Source organism: Chelmon rostratus, chromosome 5 (assembly GCF_017976325.1).
Source record: "Chelmon rostratus isolate fCheRos1 chromosome 5, fCheRos1.pri, whole genome shotgun sequence".
NCBI classification, from domain to species: domain Eukaryota; kingdom Metazoa; phylum Chordata; class Actinopteri; order Chaetodontiformes; family Chaetodontidae; genus Chelmon; species Chelmon rostratus.
This window is the reverse complement of record NC_055662.1, coordinates 11,322,559-11,346,081: the sequence shown is the minus strand read 5'-3', so window position 1 is coordinate 11,346,081 and position 23,523 is coordinate 11,322,559. Positions and strand designations below refer to the sequence as shown.

General features: G+C 45.1%; 1 protein-coding gene across 2 annotated transcripts in view; it reads left to right on the top strand.

Moving 5' to 3' along the window:
• The first annotated feature begins 474 nt into the window (after window positions 1–474).
• The window catches only part of znrf3 (zinc and ring finger 3), a 66,565-nt gene continuing 43,516 nt past the window's right edge, over window positions 475–23,523 (top strand). For both annotated transcript variants that reach the window (XM_041937928.1, XM_041937927.1), the window contains exon 1: window positions 475–807. In XM_041937928.1, the coding sequence (XP_041793862.1) occupies window positions 577–807 (231 nt within the window). In that variant the 5' untranslated portion in view covers window positions 475–576. The remainder of the gene's footprint in view (window positions 808–23,523) is intronic.

Sequence of the window (23,523 nt, the reverse complement as noted above, 5' to 3'; positions counted from 1 at the left end):
ACCGGGATTGCAACGGTGGCCTAACGCATCCCTTCTGCTTGATAATCGACCCAGCAAAACTGAATCAGATCAAACTTTGACGCATTACTTCAAGGTTTTTCAAACAATAAGTGTCCAGTTTTCATGAGCGGCGGAGTCCGCGGTGCCTCCTTAACTGAGTGCTGGCACTTCAGAGTGGGGAGTGCAAAGGAGAGGGTCAGAAAGATTGGTGGGTGGGGATATAACCCTTTTGGGAGAGAGAAAAAAAAACTAAAAAAAAAAAAATCACGTGTTAGGAGATCAAAGGAGATCCGCTTTGTGGAGGGGGAGGAGGAGGAGGAGGGGGTGAGAAAGAAAGAGGGAGAGAGAGGGAGGGAGAAAGAGAGAGAGAGAGGGAGCGTTTGCAGGCAATGTAATTGACAAGGCTTGCAGTGGTGGAATAAACACGCTGGAGCTCAGGCTCAGCTTTTATTGCACAATTCTGAAACCTTTTGACGCATCGCCCGTAGCGCGCGAGGACCTCATTTCAATTACCTCCACCCGATTAATTAATCCGTGAGAAATTATGTCCCGATCGGCTCAGATCCAGCCGGCAAGATGATGATTTTACCAAGGAGAGGCTCAGATCGCGTACGCGAGTCGGTGGTCCTGGTGATCTTCGTGGTTGCCGCTTCTCTTGGTACCGTTTTCGCCAAGGATACTGCCTTTGTGGAAGTGGTCCTGTTCGAGTCCAGTCCCAATGGAGATTATACTACTTACACGACTGGCTTGCAAGGACGGTTCTCCAAAGCAGGAGCCACTATCAGCGCGGAGGGGGAGATCGTTCAAGTACGTGTAAAGTGTCTTTTTTTCTTACGGGGGGAATGACAAGCGGCAGCGCCGAGCAACACCTACCGGGACACGGCGTGTAATTTCACCAAGCTGCCCTCCTTAAAACTTTTTCCACCGGGGCTGGGGGGTTGACAAGAGTTGTGTACGATGTGTGTGTCTCTGTGTGTGTGTGTGTCTGTATGTATGTATGCAGGCGGTGTGAGGATGGTACTAAGCTTGCAAGCATATGCGGTCACAAGATGGCTCCTATCTTGTGGAATTCATTCACAGGGAAAACATGCTCTTGCAGGTTATTTTGTTGATGTCTGGAGCTCACTCTTGCGCTCCCTCACACTTCGTTGCCCTCACCCCGAAACACGCGCGTTTGGGAGCGGTTTTCCCAAAAAGTCGCTTATCCTCCACCGCTTCCAAAAAAAAAAAAAAGTTTGCAAACTTTGGCCGTGCGGGCTTTACGCGTTACGCGAGAGCAACGGGGCGGGCAGGCTGCTGTTTTGCGCTCAGTGTGACCATTTATCCCTTTCAGCGGTGAGGTTTGGCCAAATATCTTGTTTTGAATCCGAGAAGTTGGTTTTAGTAGTGGAGTACGTTTGTTTTTATTGACCGTACCAACGTGTAAACTCCGCCGCACGTCCCGCCGCCTGCAGCCTGTTACTGTGTAGCCGTCATGGACGCCGCCTTTGAAGTTGCGTGTTTTTGGTTTAGCCTTGCTTGTAACTATTTGTGAGGCGTTTGAAATACTTATAAAGAAGAATTGGGTAATCATGGAAGAAGCCTCTGTGTTGCACATTTTATTTCCTGGCCCCACAAATGATAAGTGCACTTGGCTGGTGCCGGTTATGCTTGGATCAACCATCCGACTTTGATCGAGTACTAGTCTCTAAAATATGAAACTTTTCTGCAGAGCCAAGTGTTTATTTGAAGTTTTATAATTCTTGCTTAATCCACTTGGCTGCTGTTTGTAAGGCAGCTAAGAGTTCGGGGTCCAGTCATGCGCCAAAGATTTAATGTTTCATGTTTTATTTCCTGGCCTCTAACATGCCTTGTGTTGGTGCCGTTTGTGATGGAGGGACCAACAGCGCTTTCAGCTCCTTGTGAATAATTGGCAGCCACTTGAATGTGAGGCAGCCAGTTTATGTATGGCCTGCCTCCACCCTTTGAAGTTTTATCAACCGATTCGGACGTATTTATGCAATCCAGGCTGCATCTAATGCACATCAAGTTCATTATAAAATCCAGGCTGCATCTAATGCACATCAAGTTCATTTGGATGAAGTTTATGGTTGATGGTTGGGCCAACAAGTTCAGTCCATTGTGACCGATTGGTTTCCACTTCACCATGAAAGGTTTTTCTTTTGTAAGTGTTAAACATTGGGGCACCAGGAGTCGAAAGCTGTCGGGTGTCGCTGCGCGAGCAATGCCTCACCAGCCACAGCAGAGATGATGGTTGAGTTATCTGTTGTCGTTAGTTGTGCAAAGGCCAGTAGCTGCTGAAGTGTGACCTCAGACTGAAGAAACTATTGAGCCACATGAGATCATTGGTCTGTGGTGGGAGGCCAGGTTACAATGCAGCCCGTGGGGAGAGCGACTTGAGGGATGGGGGGGTGTTCAAATCTGCAAATACACATTTGAGTTTAATCAAGTTCACCATGTTGCGTCAAGTGTGGTCTGGTGGGCTGCATCGCAAGAAACCTCAACTATGTTGTAGAATTTCTTCAGCATGCCGTGGGCCAGATTAGTTAAGACAGCGATTCATTTGCACATTTGTCTTTCTGTTTATGTGCACTGGTACTGATTTTACACATCTAGTAGCATCCTCCCTCCACCCCTCGCCACTCTGCAACAACGTCTGTATCTACTACACAACAGCATCTTTTCAGTGCACGTATGCATTTTTGTTTTCCTCAAAAAATGCAGACTCGTACTTTGAAAGATGATATGTGGGGATCAAAGTAGGGGATACTCAGCACAAAAATGGCCCCTGTTTATACACAGTAATGGCCATTTGGCGCCACTCGGTAACCACACAGAAATGCCGGACCTCAGCTTTACATTGCAAACCACATCTATTTAGGTTTGCTTTCTTTGCTAACATTGCTTCTGACCACTTAGAGGCAGCTTATATTTTGTCAGGCTATAATGAGGGGCAGTTTGTCCAGCAAGGCGCACTGTCTTGAATTTCTTACAGCATATATTCTACCAAAGATTTATGAAAGTTGAAACTGACAATGAATGACAACCATACAACCTGAAGAGTATAATTTTATGCTGGTATCAAATTCCCCACTTGCAAATTCTATACTTGTGAAATAACATTGCAGTAACGTGTTGGGAAATTGCTGTGGTGTTGTAACAGATTTAGTCTTACACTGGAGTTGGGTTTAACACAAATATTTAGGTTGTGCGTTCAGTTGTCTGCAGTGACCTCTGCAACCATTGCACTTGTCCACACTTTTTGCTCTCAAGGTTTGAGCCTTCTTGTGTTCAGTGAGTAGGGTGCTTGATTTGGTCTGCCTGAGGTTTATGGGGCCTTCTAGTGCTCTCTTCTGCTGTTTGAACAGTGCCCAGAGGGGTTTGCACTACCTTGTGTGTACAGAAATGGCCAGACCTCAGCAGGTATGGGTTCAAATACAGGGGAAAGGGGGGGCTTGGCAACGTTCCTGAGCAACGATCCAACCACGATCACTGCTCATACACTCCCAACTTGTCTTTGCTAATTCCCTAAAGCTAACACCCGCTCAGCTCTGCCTGAAGAGTGCGAAAAGTGGCAAACGCTGCCGGGGCCAAAAATAATAAATTAAGTTAATTTGCTTCTCGCTCTGCTCTAAGGGGGGAAGCATGACGACGCTGATCTGGCCACAGTGCCAAACCCCAGGCTTCCTAAGCCAGTTCCCTGATTGCTACAGTTCAACTCTGTAATAGTAAAGTAATCAGTGTCTCCTTAAATCATTTTGTCAGGACATGAGACTATGTGTGTGCCTCACCAGGCATTTCCCTAAGATGAATTTAGGAGTGTATTTACAGCAGTGGTTCTTAACTCTGATTTTTGGCGACAAGACTGGTGCAGGTTGTCAATCCTGCCAGGTAGTTAATTGTATTCGCCTCTTGTCCCAGATTTAAATACTTCCTGATTAGACAGCATCAATTAAAAGGGCCTGGTGAAGTGAGTCACCAGCAGTGTTTTGGGCCCATAGTTTGGGCCCCAAACTATGTGAAGAATCCCTCATTTAGAGGACTTGGACTTAGGGCTTCATATTTTACAAGACTTATAATTCAGGGTCATCTTGCTTATACCTCTCCACACACTAGCAGCAGTTTTGACTGGAGTTGAGCCTATTATGCAGGGCAATGATGGCACAATCAAATCATCCGCTGGTTGAGTCACTCAGGTGGCACCTAGATTGTCAGGGGTTGACAAAGCCAGCTGATACTAAAAGCGTTCTGCTTCTAGACGCAATCTAACTTCTGGAATGGCCTTGCAATGCAGGACGCTCAGTCAGACTTGTTAGCCACCATGTTTTTCACATTCACATCATTGTTGACAGGGCACACACAGCTCTCCTGATTAGTACGCGTTTGATGCGAAGGGAAACACCATCTGCTGCTCATCATTCACTGTTGAGTCCCTGACGCCAAATCGTCTTTCCTGTAGCGAGATGAGCTGCGATGAACTGCACGAGTGCACATCTGCCTCTGATTTCCAACGGGCCCGTGCTGTCAGCATGTGAGTGAGGAGCTGAGGCAGGGACGTGGCAGGGGCACCGAGAGGACCAGATGGAACTCACAGTTTCGTCGGCCAGAACCAGAGGGAATAATGTGGCTTTTGCCTACTTCCTCTCTGAAGGGACACAGAGACAGGGACATCCCTTGAATCCTGTGTCAGGAAGAAGAGGCTATAGTTTCCCAACACCCATGAGCTGTTTCACCTTTGAACTTCATCTCCATGCTCATGAAGTGCCAGTAACTATAGCTGGGAGACTTCATGATGTGGTTCTTTGAAAGTGGCAGTTTTTTTTCCTGACTGGATGTGCAGGGGGAAAGTGGTGGTTTTCAGCTAAGACAACGATGAGCTTAAATACTGGAGCTCCTACCTTGGAGCTGGCAAGAGTTGTGTCGCGCTGCATTTAGACTATAATGAGAGCTTTAGTGGTTTAAGGCATCCAGCGCGCTTTCTCACCACAGGCTGGAAACCCCAAGAGGCCATAATGGGCTGGTCCCAGACGGGAGGTGCCAGGGACCGGGCCACTCCCAGCGCCAAAGCAACAGTAGCAGTACACAAACGCTGGTTTAAAAGGTTAAAAGTGCTGCTCCCTACTTTTTTCCATTTATTGGCTTGGCGGTCGCAGCTGTATTTTAAGTGCTATCGTCTCTTAACCGCCACCCTGTTTCACTTTCATGTCCCGGCCAAAGTAATTTGAGGCTGCATTTCTCCCCTTTTCGGAATAGAACAGACTAAACTGTTTTTCTCTTTCTCTTGCTTAACACCCCCCTCCCACACACACACACTCTCACCCCCCACCATCAGTCTGCTCTTTTTGATGCAGCCAGAATTTGTCATGAATCCTGTATTCCATGTGAATGACTTCAAGCGACAGTTGCATCCATTTCTTAACTAGCCTAATGATTTGGTAAAACTTAATTTGTATTGGGGTACCTTGGTGGCCTCTGGGTTTAGGGCGCCAACCATGAGCTGCGAATTTGCAGTCCTTGGACCATTCTTGCATGTCGTCCTCTCTTTCTCCCCTCATTACCTCTAATTTTACTGTCAACTCACTAATACTGGCACAAAATACCCCAAAAATTATTTCAGTTAATCATAAAGGCTGTAAATAGTCAAAATAATAATAATAATAATGACAATGGTCTATTTTGTAAGATATGGTAGCTTCTTGAAATTGCTTAATTTATCTGGAGAACAACTGAAGAAGATGCTGAATCTATTCTAAAATGTATTGTAAAACAAGAAAAAGCTGCAAATCTTTGAGAAGCAGGAACCAGCTAATATCAGTAATTTTTACCTGCTAAATAACTTGAAATGATCATTAAATTCTTTAAAAGCTTACATTACTGTAAATTGAATGACCAAGTAGTAGTAGACCATGTCTCTCAGTAGATATGTGAAATCCTGAAGAAGACAACAGCTGGAACTATTTTTAGCATTAAACTGAAAGCACTGATTGCCCACAGTGATCATTCAGGTGTATCAATCTTAAAACCTGTTGGATCTCTCAGTTCTTGTCCAGACCTCTTAAAATTGGCCACTCCACCTCCCAAACCAGCAGCCCCTGCTTTGGTCTCCTGTGCCTCTCTCCCTGAGCCTGTCATTCCCACTCACTGCAAAGCTCCACCTGGAACAAGTGCATGTTGGTACTGGTGTCCCCAGTAGCTATGTTAGTTTCCACTGGGCTGAGTGGCTGAGCCGATCTTTGATGTTCCACTCCAAGAGAGATTAGCAGTCAGCGCTGGTGCTCGCTACTGCTTTCTCTCCAGTATCCAGGCCTCTCCCAGGGGAACCCTATTCCCTCATGTCGCTCTCTTCCTGATCTGCTATTGATTATGTGTCTGAGTTCATTTGTATGAACACCTCGTGTTTGTCCTCTGCTTTACACTCCAATGAAGAGGAAATGTTAATTCAGCTTTGCCCCGAGGCTGTGATTTTTCTATGATGAGTGCTGGGAAATGCACCATAAGGGAACACTTTGACAAGTGAAAAAGTGATTTTTCATAACGCTGTTTCCACTCAGGTCATATTTGAAACACATTTGTAATGAGTCAAAGATGAATAAGTCCAAAGAGGAGATTTTTTTTTTCTTTTGCTTTCTGACTATCCCCCGTTGTGTCTATCTGCGTTTGATGAAACAGCGCTGAAAGGCCCAGTCCAGCCCCTCAGCCCATATTTTTATCCACTGACACAGAGGGTCTGCAAAACAAAGGCCAAGGGGTCGAGGGTTATGAATGACAATGCTCACAGTGGCTCATCCAGGCAGAGGCATGCTTTGTTGTTGGCCAGGAATGTGCTGACTAACCGTGGAAGGCCACAACGCCAGCCTCCCCTTTTGTTGTACGTTTTTTGCCAATAGACTAGGAAGGTAGCTGCACAGGGAGTCCATTTCATTCTAAGCAATACGTTCCATCTGGCTTCTTCACCTCCTACCTCTCAATATACTTTGATCCTTCTGCCCCCAGTCCTCTTTACCACTCACATTTGTTGTCACGAAAGGCAAGGACTTATCAAAGATGTGTCCCATTCATCCAAGTTCAAGAAAACAAGGTTCAGCGTTCTTCCTTTTGTGTACAACCCCAATTCCAAAAAAGTTGGGATGCTGTGTGAAACAAAAATAAAATGGAATGTGTTAACTTGCTAATCCTTCCCGACAAGTATACAGAAAACACTTCAAAGACAATATTGGTAATGTTTGACCAAATCAACTTAACTGATTTTTGTAAATATCTGCTTATTCTGAATTTGATGCAGCAACACGTTTCAAACAAGTTGGGACAGGAGCAACAAAATACTGGGAAAGTTGTGGAATGATCCAAAAGCACCACATAACAGGTTGATTGGTAACTGGTGATGGTATCATGATTGGGTATGAAAGGAGCATCCTGGAAAGGCTCAGTCATTCACAAGCAAGCATGGAGCGAGCTTCACCACTTTGTGAACATATGATTGTATAAAGATTATTGCTCAGGAACACTGTTTCAGTAAACGCAGTTTGTTTGCAAATGACTGTGTTCTGTTTTTCTTTTGTTTTACACAGCATCCTGACTTTTTGGAGTCGGCAGGTTTTACATTATCACATAATTATCAACCGCTCATGCTGAAAAAACAATGTCACTTCTAATGTAAGATGATCTGCCCTCTTGTCATTTTGATTCATACCAATAAGTTTCAGCCCCAGTTGCAGTTTCTGTGGTTATTTTTCAAGGAAGCCATTACTGGTTTCGTGCACATGATCACCCGTGGCCTAATGCATCATATTAATGTTGTGAGGGTACTCCTGACAGGTCCTCTGTCAGAAACCCTGCCATTTTTCATTTCCCCTCTTTTGTTTCCTTTAATGGATTCCAACACAACTGTGGCAAAGGTCATTTACAGGGGCGCCAGATGGGGACAAATCAGTTTCAGGTGGAAGCACCGACCGCCCCATGTTCATCTCCGCCCCAACCCTCTTGTCCTACATCCTACAGTGTGTATGTGTGTGTGTGCAGGTAGTGGTTCCAGTAATGAGGAAGATCCAGGCTGTAACACAATGGGGCCAGAGGTATGATGGATTGGGTTTGCTTGGTCTGATGAGAACAAGCTGGGTTATCTCAGCATTTCCTTTTGTCTCACAGAGTGCTGCATGTCTTCTAGCTCCACTGTGGAGATATATGTGGAGATATATCACTCATCTTCCCACCTCCTCCTCTTCCTGTAGTTAAAGATGCGCCCTAGATTTTTGAAATGAAAAATTGTCTTTGTTTTCATGCCGTCCCTGTATCATGGGTATACTGAAGATATTGGGGACACCGGGTTTTCTATTTTCTGTTCCTGTCTTTTTTGGTAAAAGACTTCTCTCTCAAAGTTAAATATTTATTTTTGAAGGATAGCTAATTTTGTGTGGTGCAGTTGCACACAAAGCTTAGCCACTGCACTACAATGCTGCTGTGTTGTTGTAGGAGTAAAACCTTCATCAGTGCATTCTCTTCGCCTCTAAAGAGAAGTCCCCAAGGGTCAGGTGTAACTTTTCCTTTCATGGCTCTACAAATGCAGGACCTTTACTAACATACCATGCCAATAAAAGCTCTGTAGTACAGCCTTGGGCTTTGATAAAGCCTCCACAATTCCTCCTATCCTTTCCCTTGACCCCCGTTGGCACCTCAGGCTATGCTGCGTCCCACTCCAGCCCCTGGACCCTGATCAGGGAGGGGCCTGGAGGGCTGGTGAATAGCTGCTGGGAGTCGTGCTGCGGGTGTAAACCACATGAATGTGCCGCCTGAGCAGATAGGATCAGGCGAGGCAGGGAGGCCTGGGAGGCCGCGATGCTCGGCGCAGCTCCACGCGCTAACATCAAAGGCAGTGCTGAAGGGGAGTGGTGGAGGGGAGGAGGGAAGAAGAGAGAGCGCGAGGGCTGGGCCAAACTCTTCAAAGGCCTCTCTGAGTAATGCCGGCCCTGATATGCGGCGTTGCAAACCTGAATGATGATGTAATTGCAGGCCTTCGAGCTAAATCCGCTCCCATACAAATAAAGGTGGAGGTGTTCCCTTGCACAAGCATGGTGAGAAAAATACTTGGAGTTTTAGATTGAAGCCAGAGAGTTTGGAACACCTCGCAGGCGTAGGTGTTGGGTCACTTCCCGATGCTGGGCTAATGTAAGGATCCCGATGAAAAACGTTTGATTTATGTTTTCAGTGGAGGACTTGGAAGGGGAAACAGTTTTTATCTGATTTCAGCAGATAGGTTAATCCACTGGGCGTCTCTAAAGTACACAACAGGTGGAACAGAGTTGACTGTTCTTTGTAAAGTTTATACAGGACCTGTGTGTATGTGTGTGAGGCAAAAAGTGTGTACATGTACTTCCCTTGTAATGTGTGTTAAACCAAGCATGACCACATATTCTTTCAAAATGCTCCCATGATCATCAGGCTCATAACTCATTGACAGCTCCCATGACAGTTTAGAGGCACACGCTGCAGGACAGTATCTCCCTCGCTGAGAGCACACGGCACTAATTCGCTGCTGTTGATTCGGTTTGCCAAAGGTTATTTGCATGCCTCTCATTGAAGTTCTTTCTCCTCACCCTTGTTTTGTGATGTTATGTCCCTTTGATGTTAAATTAGCGGTAAACAGCTGCACTTGTATTTATTTGGAGTTCATGCTGAGGTCAGCCTTTTAACTCCTGCATCCTGGGTCAGACTTGGAACTCAGGATTGTCGCTCAAAGCCTTTGTTGGTGGTTGTTAAGAAGAGACCTCCTTGTTTAGAGCATGTAGAGTGTAGCAGCTCATGAGGATCACAGGACCATCCAGCTAATGTCTGTACTTTAATGGATGGAGACAAAAAACAGTAATACCAAAACTAGGCCTGCAAGTATTTTTTAGCATTTCATAGTTTAATTCTGGTTCAGTTAATTGTTTAGTCTGTAAAAGTCCAGAAAATACTGAAAAATGACCCAAAATTATTTAGTTTGTGTTCTGTCCCACCAACAGTCCCAAGCCCAAAGATATTTCCAGTGATGTACAACAGAGAAAAGTGTCTTACATCTGTCATTGTCCTTTCTGCTTGAGCAGTGACTTAACAATTATGCAGTTATACGTGATATAAGTAGTTATACTTGTTAACTAAGTTTGTCGACCAACTAATTAATTAATGATCTAATGCTCCATGGCTTTACAAGCAATGTTCTGCACAATGTGCTGTTGGCAATTAATTGCAATTGCTTTAATTCATAAGTAATGCAGGCATTTAATTGAAATCAGTTCGTAAAGCCGGTTTCATTTGATTTTTATTCTGACCTGATGTGCTATGAGTGTGCCAGCTGCTATAACGCTCAGTTACACTCAGTTATAACACTGGCACCTGTTCCTGATGCAGAGCATCATCAGCGAATGCATTGCAGAGCATCGTGAACTAAATAAATCTTGACCGGCAGTTTCAAACATAAATATTGGATTAGGTCTGTCTGCAGGTAAGCTGTATATGAATGACTCAGATTGAAAACATATCTGTAGAAAGAACACAAGCAGTTCAATTAATTCAGTATAGCATTTACAGATGTCTTAGATGAGTGAGACAGAAAGGTGCAAATGGAGAAGAGATTTCCAGACAGTATCTTGAAAGACTTGCGGGCTAATGGGTGTGACATTTTTCGTCATGCAAATTGTAGCGGCACTCCAGCAGCCCTGGCACCCCACCCACCCCCACCTTCAAACCCCCCTGGCTCAGTGTCAACCTGAGTGTATATGAAAAGGTCAGGACAATTACTCCTGGCCAGCTGTGTCCATTTCAGTACCCTTGCAATCCATCTGTTCACCCCTCATTGCCCCTGCATGTTGCTGTCAGGAAAAAATGCCAAGGTTTTTTTTTTTTTTTTTTTTAATTATAGGTCAGTAATATGAGATAAAATGGGAAGGGACGATCAAATTGTTTTTTGTGTAGTGAGATGGAGCAGGCAATTTTACATGTCATTGTGCTTTCTCAGACTCACTCCTTCTGTATTTATCCAGATTCGTCCTTCTGTCATATGTCAGTGTAAAAGCAGCACTGTTCATTTTTAGCTATTTTTAAAAGAGGCACCAAGCAGATATCGGCTACTCTGTGCTTGACAGTGTATGTGTAGTTTGTCCAAACACACTTGGCTTGCTAATGATAACTTGTCCGTAGACATGTCAAGGAATCTAGTTTCTCAGAATGCTGTTTTGAGAGAAAGGATGGATCGAGTGGGAGAAGATGGGAATGACAGAAAAAGACAGGCCAATACAGCCCTTTGCTATTCCATCTGCATCCCACAGGCATGTGACAAAGTCAAATTGTCACCCCTGGGGTGACATGCATCCCGCAGGCATTTCGAAGTAAACACATCCCAGGGATGTGGCTCTGAGATTTGGATAGTGGCCTCACCAGTCGGTTTGATGCATCTTTCTCTCTGTCATAAAGCAGATGCAGGAGGATCCCATATTTATATATTGTAGATTTAGTTATGCAATAGATAGAGCTCAAATATATTCTTAATCCAAATGCTCTTTAGCTTTATTTATTTCTTTATTTTTGTAAATATCTACTTATTCTGAATTTGACACAGTAACACGTTTCAAACAAGTCGGGACAGGAGCAGCAAAAGACTGGGAAAGTTGTGGAATGCTCCAAAAACACCTGTTTGGACCATTCCACAGGTAAACAGGTCGACTCATAACAGGTGATAGTATCATGATTGTGTATGAAAGGAGCATCCTGGAAAGGCTCATTCATTCACAAGCATGGATGGAGCGAGGTTCACCACTTTGTGAACACATGATTGGATAAAGGATGTTACTACATGGGCTCAGGAACACATCGAAAAAACATTTTCAGTAAGCGCAGTCTGTTTGCAAATGATTTGTTTGCATTCTGGTTTTATTTACATTTTGCACAGCATCCCAACTCTTTTGGAACTGGGTTGTAGGAATAAGCTTCAGTAAAATGCTTTGTATTGTAGTGGCGCAGTTCTGTAGTCTGGACACACTGTCAGGCATATGGAGCTCACATGGCTACACTTTTCTTTTTACATACCGCAGTCAGCTAATCTTGACTGCAGCTTCAGTTTGTCAATAATTCACATTTGATCTGACAAACATGATGATTTTATCAAATCTCAGAGAAGAGATGTAAAATTTCCAAAATCTCTATCCAGGATTACTAATCAAAACCCATCTTCAGGAAAATGAAAAATGTTGTGCTTCCCGGCAGATGAGTCAGTCCATTTGCTCAAATGGCTTCCAGTAAAAATCTGCAATTGATCTGCTCAGAAAGGCTTTTATGTGAATTTTACAGTAATGGCTTCACACTTCAGTGAGGTTTCCTATAGCACTGCTATCAAATGCAAGTCAGGGTCAATTTTACATCAAGTAAGCTCATCTGTTCTGACCATTTCTAAATTTCAGTGATTTGATTTTACACCAGACCATCCTTGTGTCTAACTTTATGCCATTTCCTTTTGGCAACCACATGTAGCATATTTGGGTCAGCTTTTCTGCAGCATTGCCTCAAGCTAAGCTCATGGACAGAGGATTTGGTAAGCTACTGATGCATACATTTGTCATAATTATTGTTTTGCAAAAGCCGGAGCTGGAAGCGCCCAGGCAACGGAAAAGCTTCAGAATTCAAATTAGAGTGTGGGATTGAGCTTTAAAGTCGCAACTGTTTTCGGCTCTTGCATCCTAAAAAACTCTGTTGTTTTGCACTTTACCCCCTGTTGGTCGGTCTTGGTGGCTCATGTATTAAAAGCTTGAGTTGGCATGGTGCACTTGTTCTCTGACGAGTTGAGGTGGCATGGGAGAAAGGTGAGGGAAAACCCCTGAGTGTGCACTGCGTTCTCCTCACAGGCACGAAAACAAGAATACAAACAAAGCATCCCAGCACACCTTAAAGCAATTTCACTTATAATTGCATCATAATGAATTACAAAGCAGTGAATGCAAGTACATTTCTTTGTCTCCTCCCTTTTATACATTCTTTCTGTCTGTCTTCTGCCCTCTTTTTCTCTCTCTGTCTTCTCTCTCTCTGTTGAGCATGGGAGGGGAAGGGGGAGGGGGTATAAATGTGAGACCACACATGCTGTGTCAATGTTTGCTAGAATAATTAGAGACAATGTGGGCCAATAACGGGAGGAGTGCAGTAACCTGAACTCACTTTGTTCTGCCCCGGCAGCAACACAAAAGCCATTCACAGATGCACAGATCGGCGGGCTCAGAGCAGGAGCAACTGCACTTTTAGCCGGCACAGTGCACGGCTCTGCGGATCTGCAGGAAAATGGATTGGTTTCTATGGAACCTGAACAGTCCGCTCTCACTTCACCGCTTTGTGTTGGCTCAAAGTGATGCTGATGTCACTCTGAAGGCCTTTTAAGCACTGCCTGTACATCCTTGCCACCACCCCAAAATACACCCCTACCCCTTGTCACCCTCCCCAGCCGACCAACACATGGCCCTGGCTTTGAGAGGGCCCTCTTTAACGAGAGGATATCCGGCCACTCGGTATGCAAAGAGCCTGTGGATTCCTGACGCGAGTGCTAGAGCTGGACTCAGAGGTGACTTTCAGTGTAGCCAGACAACTGTTGGATTAGCAGGACACTTCACGTTGACTCCGAGCCAATAGGAGGGAGCCTGGCCAGGAGCAGGGCGTACTTGGTCAAATGCAGGCTAATAGATTCTTTTGAGCTATATATGTTAGTTTACATTTTAAGCATGCCAATGCTACTTGCATCCAGCATGACTTACACTAGGCACAGCAGAGTAGGAAGCTTCAAAGACACTAGTTCTCCCCCAAAAATATATGTAAATATGAAGAAAAATAAAACCTCAGAGAGAACCGGGAGTGATTTTTATACTTCAGCATAACACCGAAAATTGCCTTCAGGCATGGGAGGGACAGAAATGCCACTATATGCTTAAAGATCCCCAAACAATGCACGCTAAGTGTTGCCTAAGCCGCGGGCGTTTCCCCAGCTGTAGCGGAGTGACCCGCTGCTGTGCTCACACCCCTGGACGGACCAACTGGTTTGTCCCCTCCTGTGTCCATCTTGAAAGGAGACACCGCTATGGGATGCATACATCCCCTGGAGGTCGCTGGTGTCATTGTGGCACCTGTCCCCTCCACTCTCAGCCCGTGTCAACAGCTCAGATTTATTTACATTCACTCTTGTTTTCCGGAGGACTGAACTGTAAACAGCGGAGGAGTGGTTTGTCAGCTGATGGAGCTTGTGGTCGCCTGTAGTCTGTTATTGTCACATTTTCTTCATTTGAAGAAACAGTATTACACTCCCTCATGAAAATGCAATTTTTATCTTCTTATGACTTTATCGGAGCAATATTTCTAAAACCAGCAAAAGCTAGAGGGGTTTTCAGTGTCACAGAGCTCTTGTAGAGGAAATACTGGTCTGCACAGTAATATTCTTGTTTGGACACAGTTCTCTGTATTTATGCTACTTCTCATGTTGTATTTATGGCTACTTGTATGTGAACTTGATTGCAGCCACTTTTTGTTTGTTTTCACTACAAACCGCATGCATCCCAAATCTCACAAGAGCTGGTTGGGTTTAGAAATACTATACCGTATAGAATAACTTGTCCTTTAACTCCTTGGCCATTCGTATTTATTATTGTTCAGTTTTGTTTGACAGAACCTCCTTTTCTCTCCTTTTTTTTAGCCGGGGGATACACAACAGCTTTTGTTTTTCTTCTCTACCCAGCGTTCTCCTTTACTCATTTTCAGATTCTCTCTGTACCTCTTTCTCAGTCTCTTCTCTCACCGCTTCCTCTCTCGTCTCCTTCCCTCCACCCCCCCCTTTTCCGCTCCCTCTATCTCTCCCCCTCGTTCCTTTCCACTGGGCTGATGTTCTGTTCTGTTCTCCTGGAAGCAATGTGTTCCTCATCACAGCTTGTGTTTCCTCTTATCTGCAATTCTTTTATCAGTGGCCGCCACACATGCCCGAGAGAAGGCGTGGGGGTGGCGGTGGGGGGTTGGCGGTGGGGCAGCTGATGCTATCAGCAGGTGGAGATTTCGCTGCTGAATTCAGGGGCCCAGAGTGGCCAGAGGAGGGCCAGACCGGAAGGGTCTGACATTGGAACACCTGCCTTTTTATTTATTTATTTTCCTTCAGTCATGACACAGAAGTGAAGAAAGTGGGGTTTTTTTTCAAGTGGAGACAGAAATGTCTCTCTTTCTCTGCATGTCGATGAAGTTCAAGGTGTGTTACCTCATAATCTTTTGTTGGCTTGTTCAGCCATATTGGCTAGCACTGCTTAAACTGTGTTGCATAGTTTGGGTTCTGTGTGGCTCACTGTGTCCTGTTTATTACTGCTACAAGACATGCAATAAGCATCACTTCCTGTGCACCAGAGAACAACCTATACCTGACACCTGGCGTGAAGCAAATGTGCAAAGCCTTTAGTGAATTCGCTCCAAGGATGTGCAGTGCATGTGAGGTCCTCGCACCACAGCAGGGACAAATCCTGGAGGGAACGAAGAGCAGGGATGTTGGCGAAAGAACGGCAGGTAAACCAAAGCACAGGCTCACAAAAGCCTAAAATGATATCGCTGGTGGATATCTGGATGCTTGGGATGCCTTGAATGGCTGCTGTACACTTTTGTCTTTGTCTTTGCTGGAATGAATAGAGGCCTCTGTGGTAGTGATGACAGGCTTCTCCGGGCTGGGCCCTGGCTGGCTGGCAGACTAGGTGCTGGAGGTCGGGAGACTTCAGCTCTCTCATAGGGGCAGAAGCCCGACAGAGGATGCTGGTCATCCTGGTTCTTGCTACAAAAGACACTCTGTTCTCTGCATATGCCTTTTTGTTATTGTGACATGCCAGGTACACTTATACACACAGGTTTACCTGGGAGCCAAGGACCCACAGCGTCAACTACATCCCCCACCTGGGTTTGGATGTTCTGACATGGATATATAATGCTTACCAGTATTGTTCCATGCTGATGTGATGGAGGTGGGGATATGGTTTAACTCAGCAGCTTCAGGGTGTAGCAGTGAAAACAGCATCATTTAGACTTTTTTAAAAGCTGTTTGTTGCTTTCACATAGAGATAAATGTTTCGAAGGCATGCCGATACCTTTGTAGACACACATAGAAGAGTTAAGTATGGGTGTGTTTCGTTCTGCAACTTTCTAAGGTTTTCTTTCCATTCATCTGTGTATTTTCAGCTTTTATTCGGCACAGATGTAAGAAATTGGCAAGTAAAGAGTTTATTGATGGTGACAAGAAAGGTTTAATTTCCGACTGTAGGCCACTGTAAGGAACTGGTTTGGAGCTGAGGTGTAGCGTGCGGATGCTGCCTTCGAGTCACCTCGTGAAGTACAGGAGGGCGTTTCGGAAGAGAAGCGAGCTGCCACGGCTGTCACAAGAGGTTTCATCATTCCTTGTTCGGCTCTAATACAGTGCAGCACGGCTGGCCAAGACAAACGTGAGGTAAACGCACAGCTCACTGGACTGTGTGACTCACACTCTAACATGCTAGCAGCACACCCTGGGGACTCTAATGGCTGAGGCTAGCTGTGGTCTTTTCATGTTTTTTGAATTATTAACGAAACAGGGAGAAGCTGTAAACGGTCCAAGGAGAAGATGGGCCTTCCACACGCAATGCACGACGAGTGGGAGCTCTCCCAGACCCTTCACATGCCCTCCAAGTTTATCCCAGTCGCCCCTCTTGAAGATTCACAGAGCCTCTTTGATCCATATGCTGTCCTCCCAGCTGGGAGGCCAGGGGATGCGAGCAGCCCTTTTAGTCTTCCATTTCAAGTCACACATTCTTTCCTTAAGGACCCAGAGGTCCCGACCCTCGGTTGCACTGGAATTTCATATGCAAAAATAGGCCAGACTTGCCAGGCTATTTAAATATGCACTCGTCCTCTTTAAGCCATTCATTAGTATTGTTTCTCAGAATTAGTTATTCATCGTCAAGGTGTCACGGCAAGGCGTATGTTAATTTTGGCTGAAGCAGTGACAGACACACCTTCCCTGACCCTTTGTGTATCCTGTCCTTTTAATATTTTCATCACGCTGATTATGCATTTCGGAAGGTCTGTATTGCCTGTCAAAGAGACAAAGTCTAACCTAGCAAATGCCTCGCTGTTCAATACAAACATGGAGGTGGAGGCTCAAAGTAACTGCCCCTGCAGATTGGGTTTAAACAATAAATCACATAATCACGTTGCAGTAAAAATCAGCTCAAAGACACATTTTCTCCCTTCTCTTAAAGATGGTGAATTCTGATATATCTCTCATATTTATTGTCGTACAATTTGCCAAATCAATCGGCTTCCAGAGAAACATTAGTTGGCATTTTTTTGACATTCTGTCTGAATTACGGTAACTTTGCAGAGTTTTTCCAGCTTGCTTTTCTTCTTCAGAGACAGCATTTGCCATGGCCGTCCCATTTCAGCAAAGGGTTTGCAACCTGCAATCCTCTTAGATGTGGAGCCAAATGCCCCAGAGGTTACAGCCGGCTAAGTGGTTCCTTGTTTCTAATAAAAAACAAATCAAATAACATGGATCCCTAGGGGTTTATAACACTAGAGTCATGAACTCTTGGGCAGATAAATCTCTTCCAAATATCCCCATACAAAGGCATGGATGTGGGAGGAACTAGTTGGCTTTGATTGTATAATTTATAAGCCACAACGTGCCGAAGAGAGTAGATGAGGGGAGGGGAGAGGGAAAAGCTCTGACCACTCAGCGATGGAACAGCCCTCTTGACTGTGAAATGACCTGATCTTTAGAAGTTGGCCATTACCTTTTCAAAGCGGCCTTGGTAACGCTGATGGCAGGAAGTGCTTGTGTGTAAAGCAGGTTTGATGTTTAACTCTTCAGGGGCGGTTATCCCCAGGGTCTGCTTATTCCCAACCCTCAGCCCTCGACCCGCAACTCTCCTTCCCCTTCTCTCTCCGGCCCCGTCAGCTCCTACCTCTGGCAGCGCGGCCAGCGAGAGCGGGAGGAACAATACTGCGTTTGTGCACCGCTCTGCACTCGGCCTGCTGCTAAACAAATGTTCGGGGGAGGAATTCTGGTGGCTGGCCTTGCCCCTGGGCCCGGGCTGATCCCACAGTGACTTCATAAACACTCTCTGGAGCAATCAAAAGAACAAATCACCCTTTATAGAGCACTATATGGTAATGGAATTATTTCCACACCAATTAAAGTTTACTTTTCTCTCCCCTTGCCCTTATGTAGACTATTTATTTTGCTCCTGCAGCAGAAAAGGAAATGTTCTGTTGCCCAGGGCAAAAACATGCATTTCTGGGGAGGTGCATGCTCTGCAAGGGGTGGAGTGATGAGGCCATGGCAGTCAAGTTTATGCCACTTTCTCTGCCTGCAGTTGCCACTGATGTTGTGGTAATATTTACAGAGTGGTTAACACGCCCACTGTCCTAAATAACTTGTTTTTAATTCAGTTTTCTCAGAAAATCTTGTGAAATCTTGAAAATCAAAACCACTTAAGTGGGAGAATCTAAAGAGCATCCCCTCCCACAGTGGAATGTATGAAATCCACAGACCCAGTCCTCAGGCGGTGGTGTGGGTTGACAGGGTTGGAGATGAGGGGGACTGAATGGCCGAGTGACATGGATCCACACCCAGACCTTTGGTCCAAGTGGCCCTGAGGTGACTAGTAAAGGGATACACACATGCAAGATAACTGGGCATTATGCTCCCCTTTAGTGGGGTTCACAGTGAAAAGATTTGGTTCATCCAAATGACTAAACTCTGCATTAACTTGTCTTTCCAGAGACAGCGTCCCTATTACTCTGGATAATCCATATAAGAAGCTCTCAACTGTTTATAGCTTTCCACCCAGATTTTCAGGTTGAACAGCATATGATCAAATCTGAATCCAGTATCAAATCTGCTTACACCCGAATCCTTTCAAATCCTTGATCAAATCTATTCATCTTTAGCTTTCAACATGAAGCAACTAAAACAGTTAAAAATAACACTATGTATTGACTGTAACTCAAAGATTTCCATTCAAATACTTATTGCACTCTAATACTTAAGTTTTTAAAGTTATATAATTATTATTTGCTTCTTAGCTAAATGACTACCTCACTCTTTCATAATAAAATGGAAGAGAACGTAAAAGATTTAACGAGATTGGTCGGACTCGAAGTCTCTAACCAACTTGGAACCAGACCCAAACTGGAATAGCCTTATCTGAGCTCAAATTTGCACATCTTTTCTCTGACCCCGCCTCAGCTTCTCTTCAAATCATTTTCCGCCACCTCGGCCAGGCCTCAACTTGGCCCAGCACCTTTCTGCCTTTTATCTCCACTGATGGAGCCAGCCATTGAAGCAACCTTGACGCCACCCCCACCCCTCCCCAACCTTTCTGTCTCTTTACCGCGCGCCTGCACAATAGCCTTGCTCGGCAGAGTTCCAAGAACAGTGTTTGTCCGATCACCGCTGCAGCCCCACCCCCCTTTTATTGGTGTGTGTGTGTGGAGGGACAGTGAGTGAGTGTGTGCGCACACACTGTTTTTCAAGCAGTCGAGAAGGAGGTGTGGCTGGATCGTTATGGTAACTTAAATTGCAAAAAAAAAAAAAAAAAAAAGGCAGTGAGCTAGATATCTGTGGTGGAGGTGCAAAGTTATATCAACTATCCAGGATTCTGGAAGTAAAAGTGCATAGACAGGGTTGGATGACTTGCAGTTGGAGCCATTCCAAGCTTTGATGAATTCTCCCAATTGAATTATCAGTACCAAGATGAGCAGCTGTCTTAGAAAATATATTTGGTTCTTCAATTAAAAGTCAACAGTACAAGTTGTGTTTGTCTAAAAAGGAAAGAAAATAAGTATTTTATGGGTTCCATAGTAGACATCCAATCACTAAACTTAAAGATCTCTTGCATATGCTGCTAATGGTGATCAAAAGTTAGATCATGGCCTGTAGAAACCGGATAAAACATGCAGCAATCAGTTTAGGATGAATTCAGCAACTGTGGTGCTGTGTTCTGTTCCCAGTGGCAAAGGCCTTCTCAATTTGCTCGAGCTCTGAATCTGTGATTGGCTTCCTGTCCATAGCAACAGGGGATAAGGCTTATGGGTAATGTAGTATTTAGAGCGATCTGACATACCAAACTGATGGGGGAAAAAACATGATTTTTCAGGCTTCTCAGCTTGCTGTAATCAAAAACTGATGTTTGTAAAATAAACCTGTTATCTCCTTAAATCATCAAGGAAACTCCTTTCTGTCTTTGTTGTGCAACTCAATAAATGATTCAGAGAACAGAGATTCATTGAGAGATTTGAAAGCGTACTTTATCCTGTGCTTGATTTCTCATTTACCCCCTTCATTCTTCCCAAATACACACACACACTTGTACACACACCTCTTCTCAAGTCCTAGGCTTCAATACCCTGCCCAGCTGCTCTGCCAGGGTAGGGCCATTTCATTCCCTTTTGTCCATGCCACTGACCTCCGAGCGCACTGGGAGCGCACCTCTGCGCGGCCTGGCCCTTAGCCGGACGCTTGATGTGGACATTTTTGGAGCAGCGGGTCCCCCTCACCCGGGCAACGAGGCCCCTTTGAGCCCTTACCCCTCACTGTTTGCCCAGCCACTCTTTCCTCCACGGCCAACTCTTCGTCTTTTCCCCCTCGCTGTGGGACTGGAAGAAAGCTTGAGAGACAGCACGTTGTTTTGTGCTCACTGCTTGGTTGTGCTGCTGGTGGCCGGCTTCCTATGGTGCACCAAAGCTCCCATTCACTTTCTCTCCCTCTCTTTCTTTGGGCTCCCCCAGGGAAGGAACCCCTGTTTGATCACATTAGGGGAGAAAGAGAGAGATCAGTGGTGCTTTTGACATTCTCACTAGCTTTTGACAGTCTATGTGCCGCTGATCAGTTTGCCCGGCACCAGCAAGTGGCCCCTTTTGAATTTCTCCTTTTTCTTTTATGTTTTTTAGGCCAGCCATTGTGAAGCCTTTTGATTAGAATGTGTGGGTAGAGCTTAGCAGGAGTGCTGCATCATTTCTCATTTCACACTTTTCTCTTGATTCTGCTCTCCCTTCTTTTGAAAAAAGGCTTGCGTTGACCACTTCTTCAAAATGTCAACTTCTGCGATCATATATGTGCTCAAAACATGTGCTCGCAAGTGAAAGGGAGCCACAGCATGCGGATGAGCCATGACAGCCTGTTTGTGGCGATCAAAGCTGAGGCACTCTGATAGTATTTTGGCCTTTCAAAAAGCAAAGATGCAAGCACTGCACAGTGGGTGAGAATTGTACAAGTTCTTCAAAAGCCGCATCACAGCGTGGGTGTTGAGCAATTACTCACTTTGATGCTGTACTTTTCTTATCAGTACTCGGAATCAGTCTGATATTGTGCCCCCCTCCCTTTTGATATGCAAGGTTTTAGCATATTTGAGAAAGCTGACGTGGTTTTGCCTATGACCACTTCACATTCATTGGAGGCTATGCTAACAAAGAAGCAGAATTCGCAAAAGGCCTAAATAAGAAGGCCTCTGGAATCTTGCTTTATTTTTGCCAGAAATGCCTGGCCACAATTAACCAACCACAACCACACTGAATGTCAATTTAGGTCATTTTCTACCCTCACAAAAGCCCTGGACTTGGACCCCATGAAGCAGAAAAAAGCTGATGTAATGGGTTTAAGAAAATCTCCAAGGGGAGTCAAACCTCACCCACACACCCCCAACCACCCCCCTCCCTTCCCCTCCTTCTCTGTCCAAAATCCCACCCTCTTATCCACCCTCCGAACTCCTCTGAAGCGGCCGCCACCTTTTGTCACAACGCAAATATGGTCACCTGGATCGCGAGCATGGCCGGTTTGAAACTTTTAGAGTTTGAGCTTTTAGATGAACGTTTGTGATGGTAACCAAAAGTGAGAGAAAAGGTTTATGATTCACTGATTTAGTGTTTGGGGTGGGGGAAGGGAAGCAGGAGATGAAGGCAAAGGGACGAGGGAGAAAAAGAAGCGGGGGGGGGGGTAGGTAAAGAAAAGAAATCCCAGCCTTGGCACACACACACAGACTCTCTGTGCAGCGTAAAGCACAAAAGAAACCTATAACGCCTCCAGATTCCTTCTAGTCGAGTATCAAAGACATGCTTTGCTTTAGAACAAGAGACTAGTGGGTAAGATAGGACTGAGTGAGCCAGTGAACCCAGCACTGGCTCGGTTGGGTGCTGCGAGTTAATCTCTCAGATAGGATTTTTTCCCCCTTCTTCTTCTCCGCCTCCTCCCTCTCTTTGGGGATATCGGTATTACTGTGTAGCTCTGAATAGAGGGACTTGTCTAACCTGATCACTGGTCAGAATAAACACAGGGAGAGGCTTCGAAAACACATGCAGAGATGGTTGTTGCCTTCAAGTTCAGAGGTGGGATAAACCTGCCCACTGGTCCATCCTGATGCCTTTAGCATAGCTCATGTCTCAGACCTCCGGTAGTTTATGTAAATACATTCAGAAGGTCCTTTAAATGGAAGCGTCACATGAGCAGCATCTAATGAAAGGAGATATCTCACATTTTGACCCTGATTTTTTCATAACTTCTGTATATCTAGAGCAGAACCTGGCTGAGGCAAAATTTTCAAGGCTAATTCAACACAGATTTTTGAGAGTTAAAAAAATGTGATAACATTATCTGTATTTAGCGTTTCTCTAATGCAATTTCTTGTTTCTTATTGGCAGTCATATGTACCAATACATCTACCATAAAAATTGGCTGTTAGTGTGAAAAACTTGCATGCATCTTATCCTTAAAGCTACAACAAAGAAAGCAATTGGCAGTTTGGAGAGCATCCAAATAGCTTCCGGTGCGGCTGTTCCTACCATCCAAGGTCTTCCCTAAAGGAATATGAATAGGAAGCCGAACGGTGAATCCCCTCTCTCCATCTAACCACCCCTGCTTCCACCCCAGTCCCTGTTTCTCCATAGCACTCTTCCTGGAAATGGCCCTGGCTTTGTTTATTCACGTTCTCATTTCCTGCGGAATATCGTTACCTCTTCGGAGGGTCTTGAGCTCCTGGATCGAGCTTTTCTCTTGTTTCACCCTCCAGGTTGTCATGAAAGGCGATCGTGCAGCCATTCACAAAAGCAAGCGAGGGGCAGGGAAAAAAAGCAGTGCCAAGAAAAGACTGGGGGAAAGTCTGATTCTTCGTGTGATAGTTTTCACAGGAATAATCAGTCTCTCAACCCCTCGCCACTTATTCCTCTGTGTTTTCTTTAAAGGTCGGAACATTTGAAACAAAATCACAAGGTTAATTGATGGTGATACTAAACACATTCCTCATGTGGTTTAATGGTTACCCCACTCGTCATCACCTTCCCAGGAGTGCAGCGTGACCTTAGCCATCCGACCCGGAAGTGATGTAGGTGAGCACTTCCTCTGGTGTAGTTGGAGCCCCACTAAGTGTTTCCTAAAGAAAACATCTCAGAGGCGGCCGAAATCTGAAACCAGCACTAATGCTGGCTGCCTCTCCACCTTGCCTCCCTCCCTTCCTCCCTCGACCCTGTGGCCAT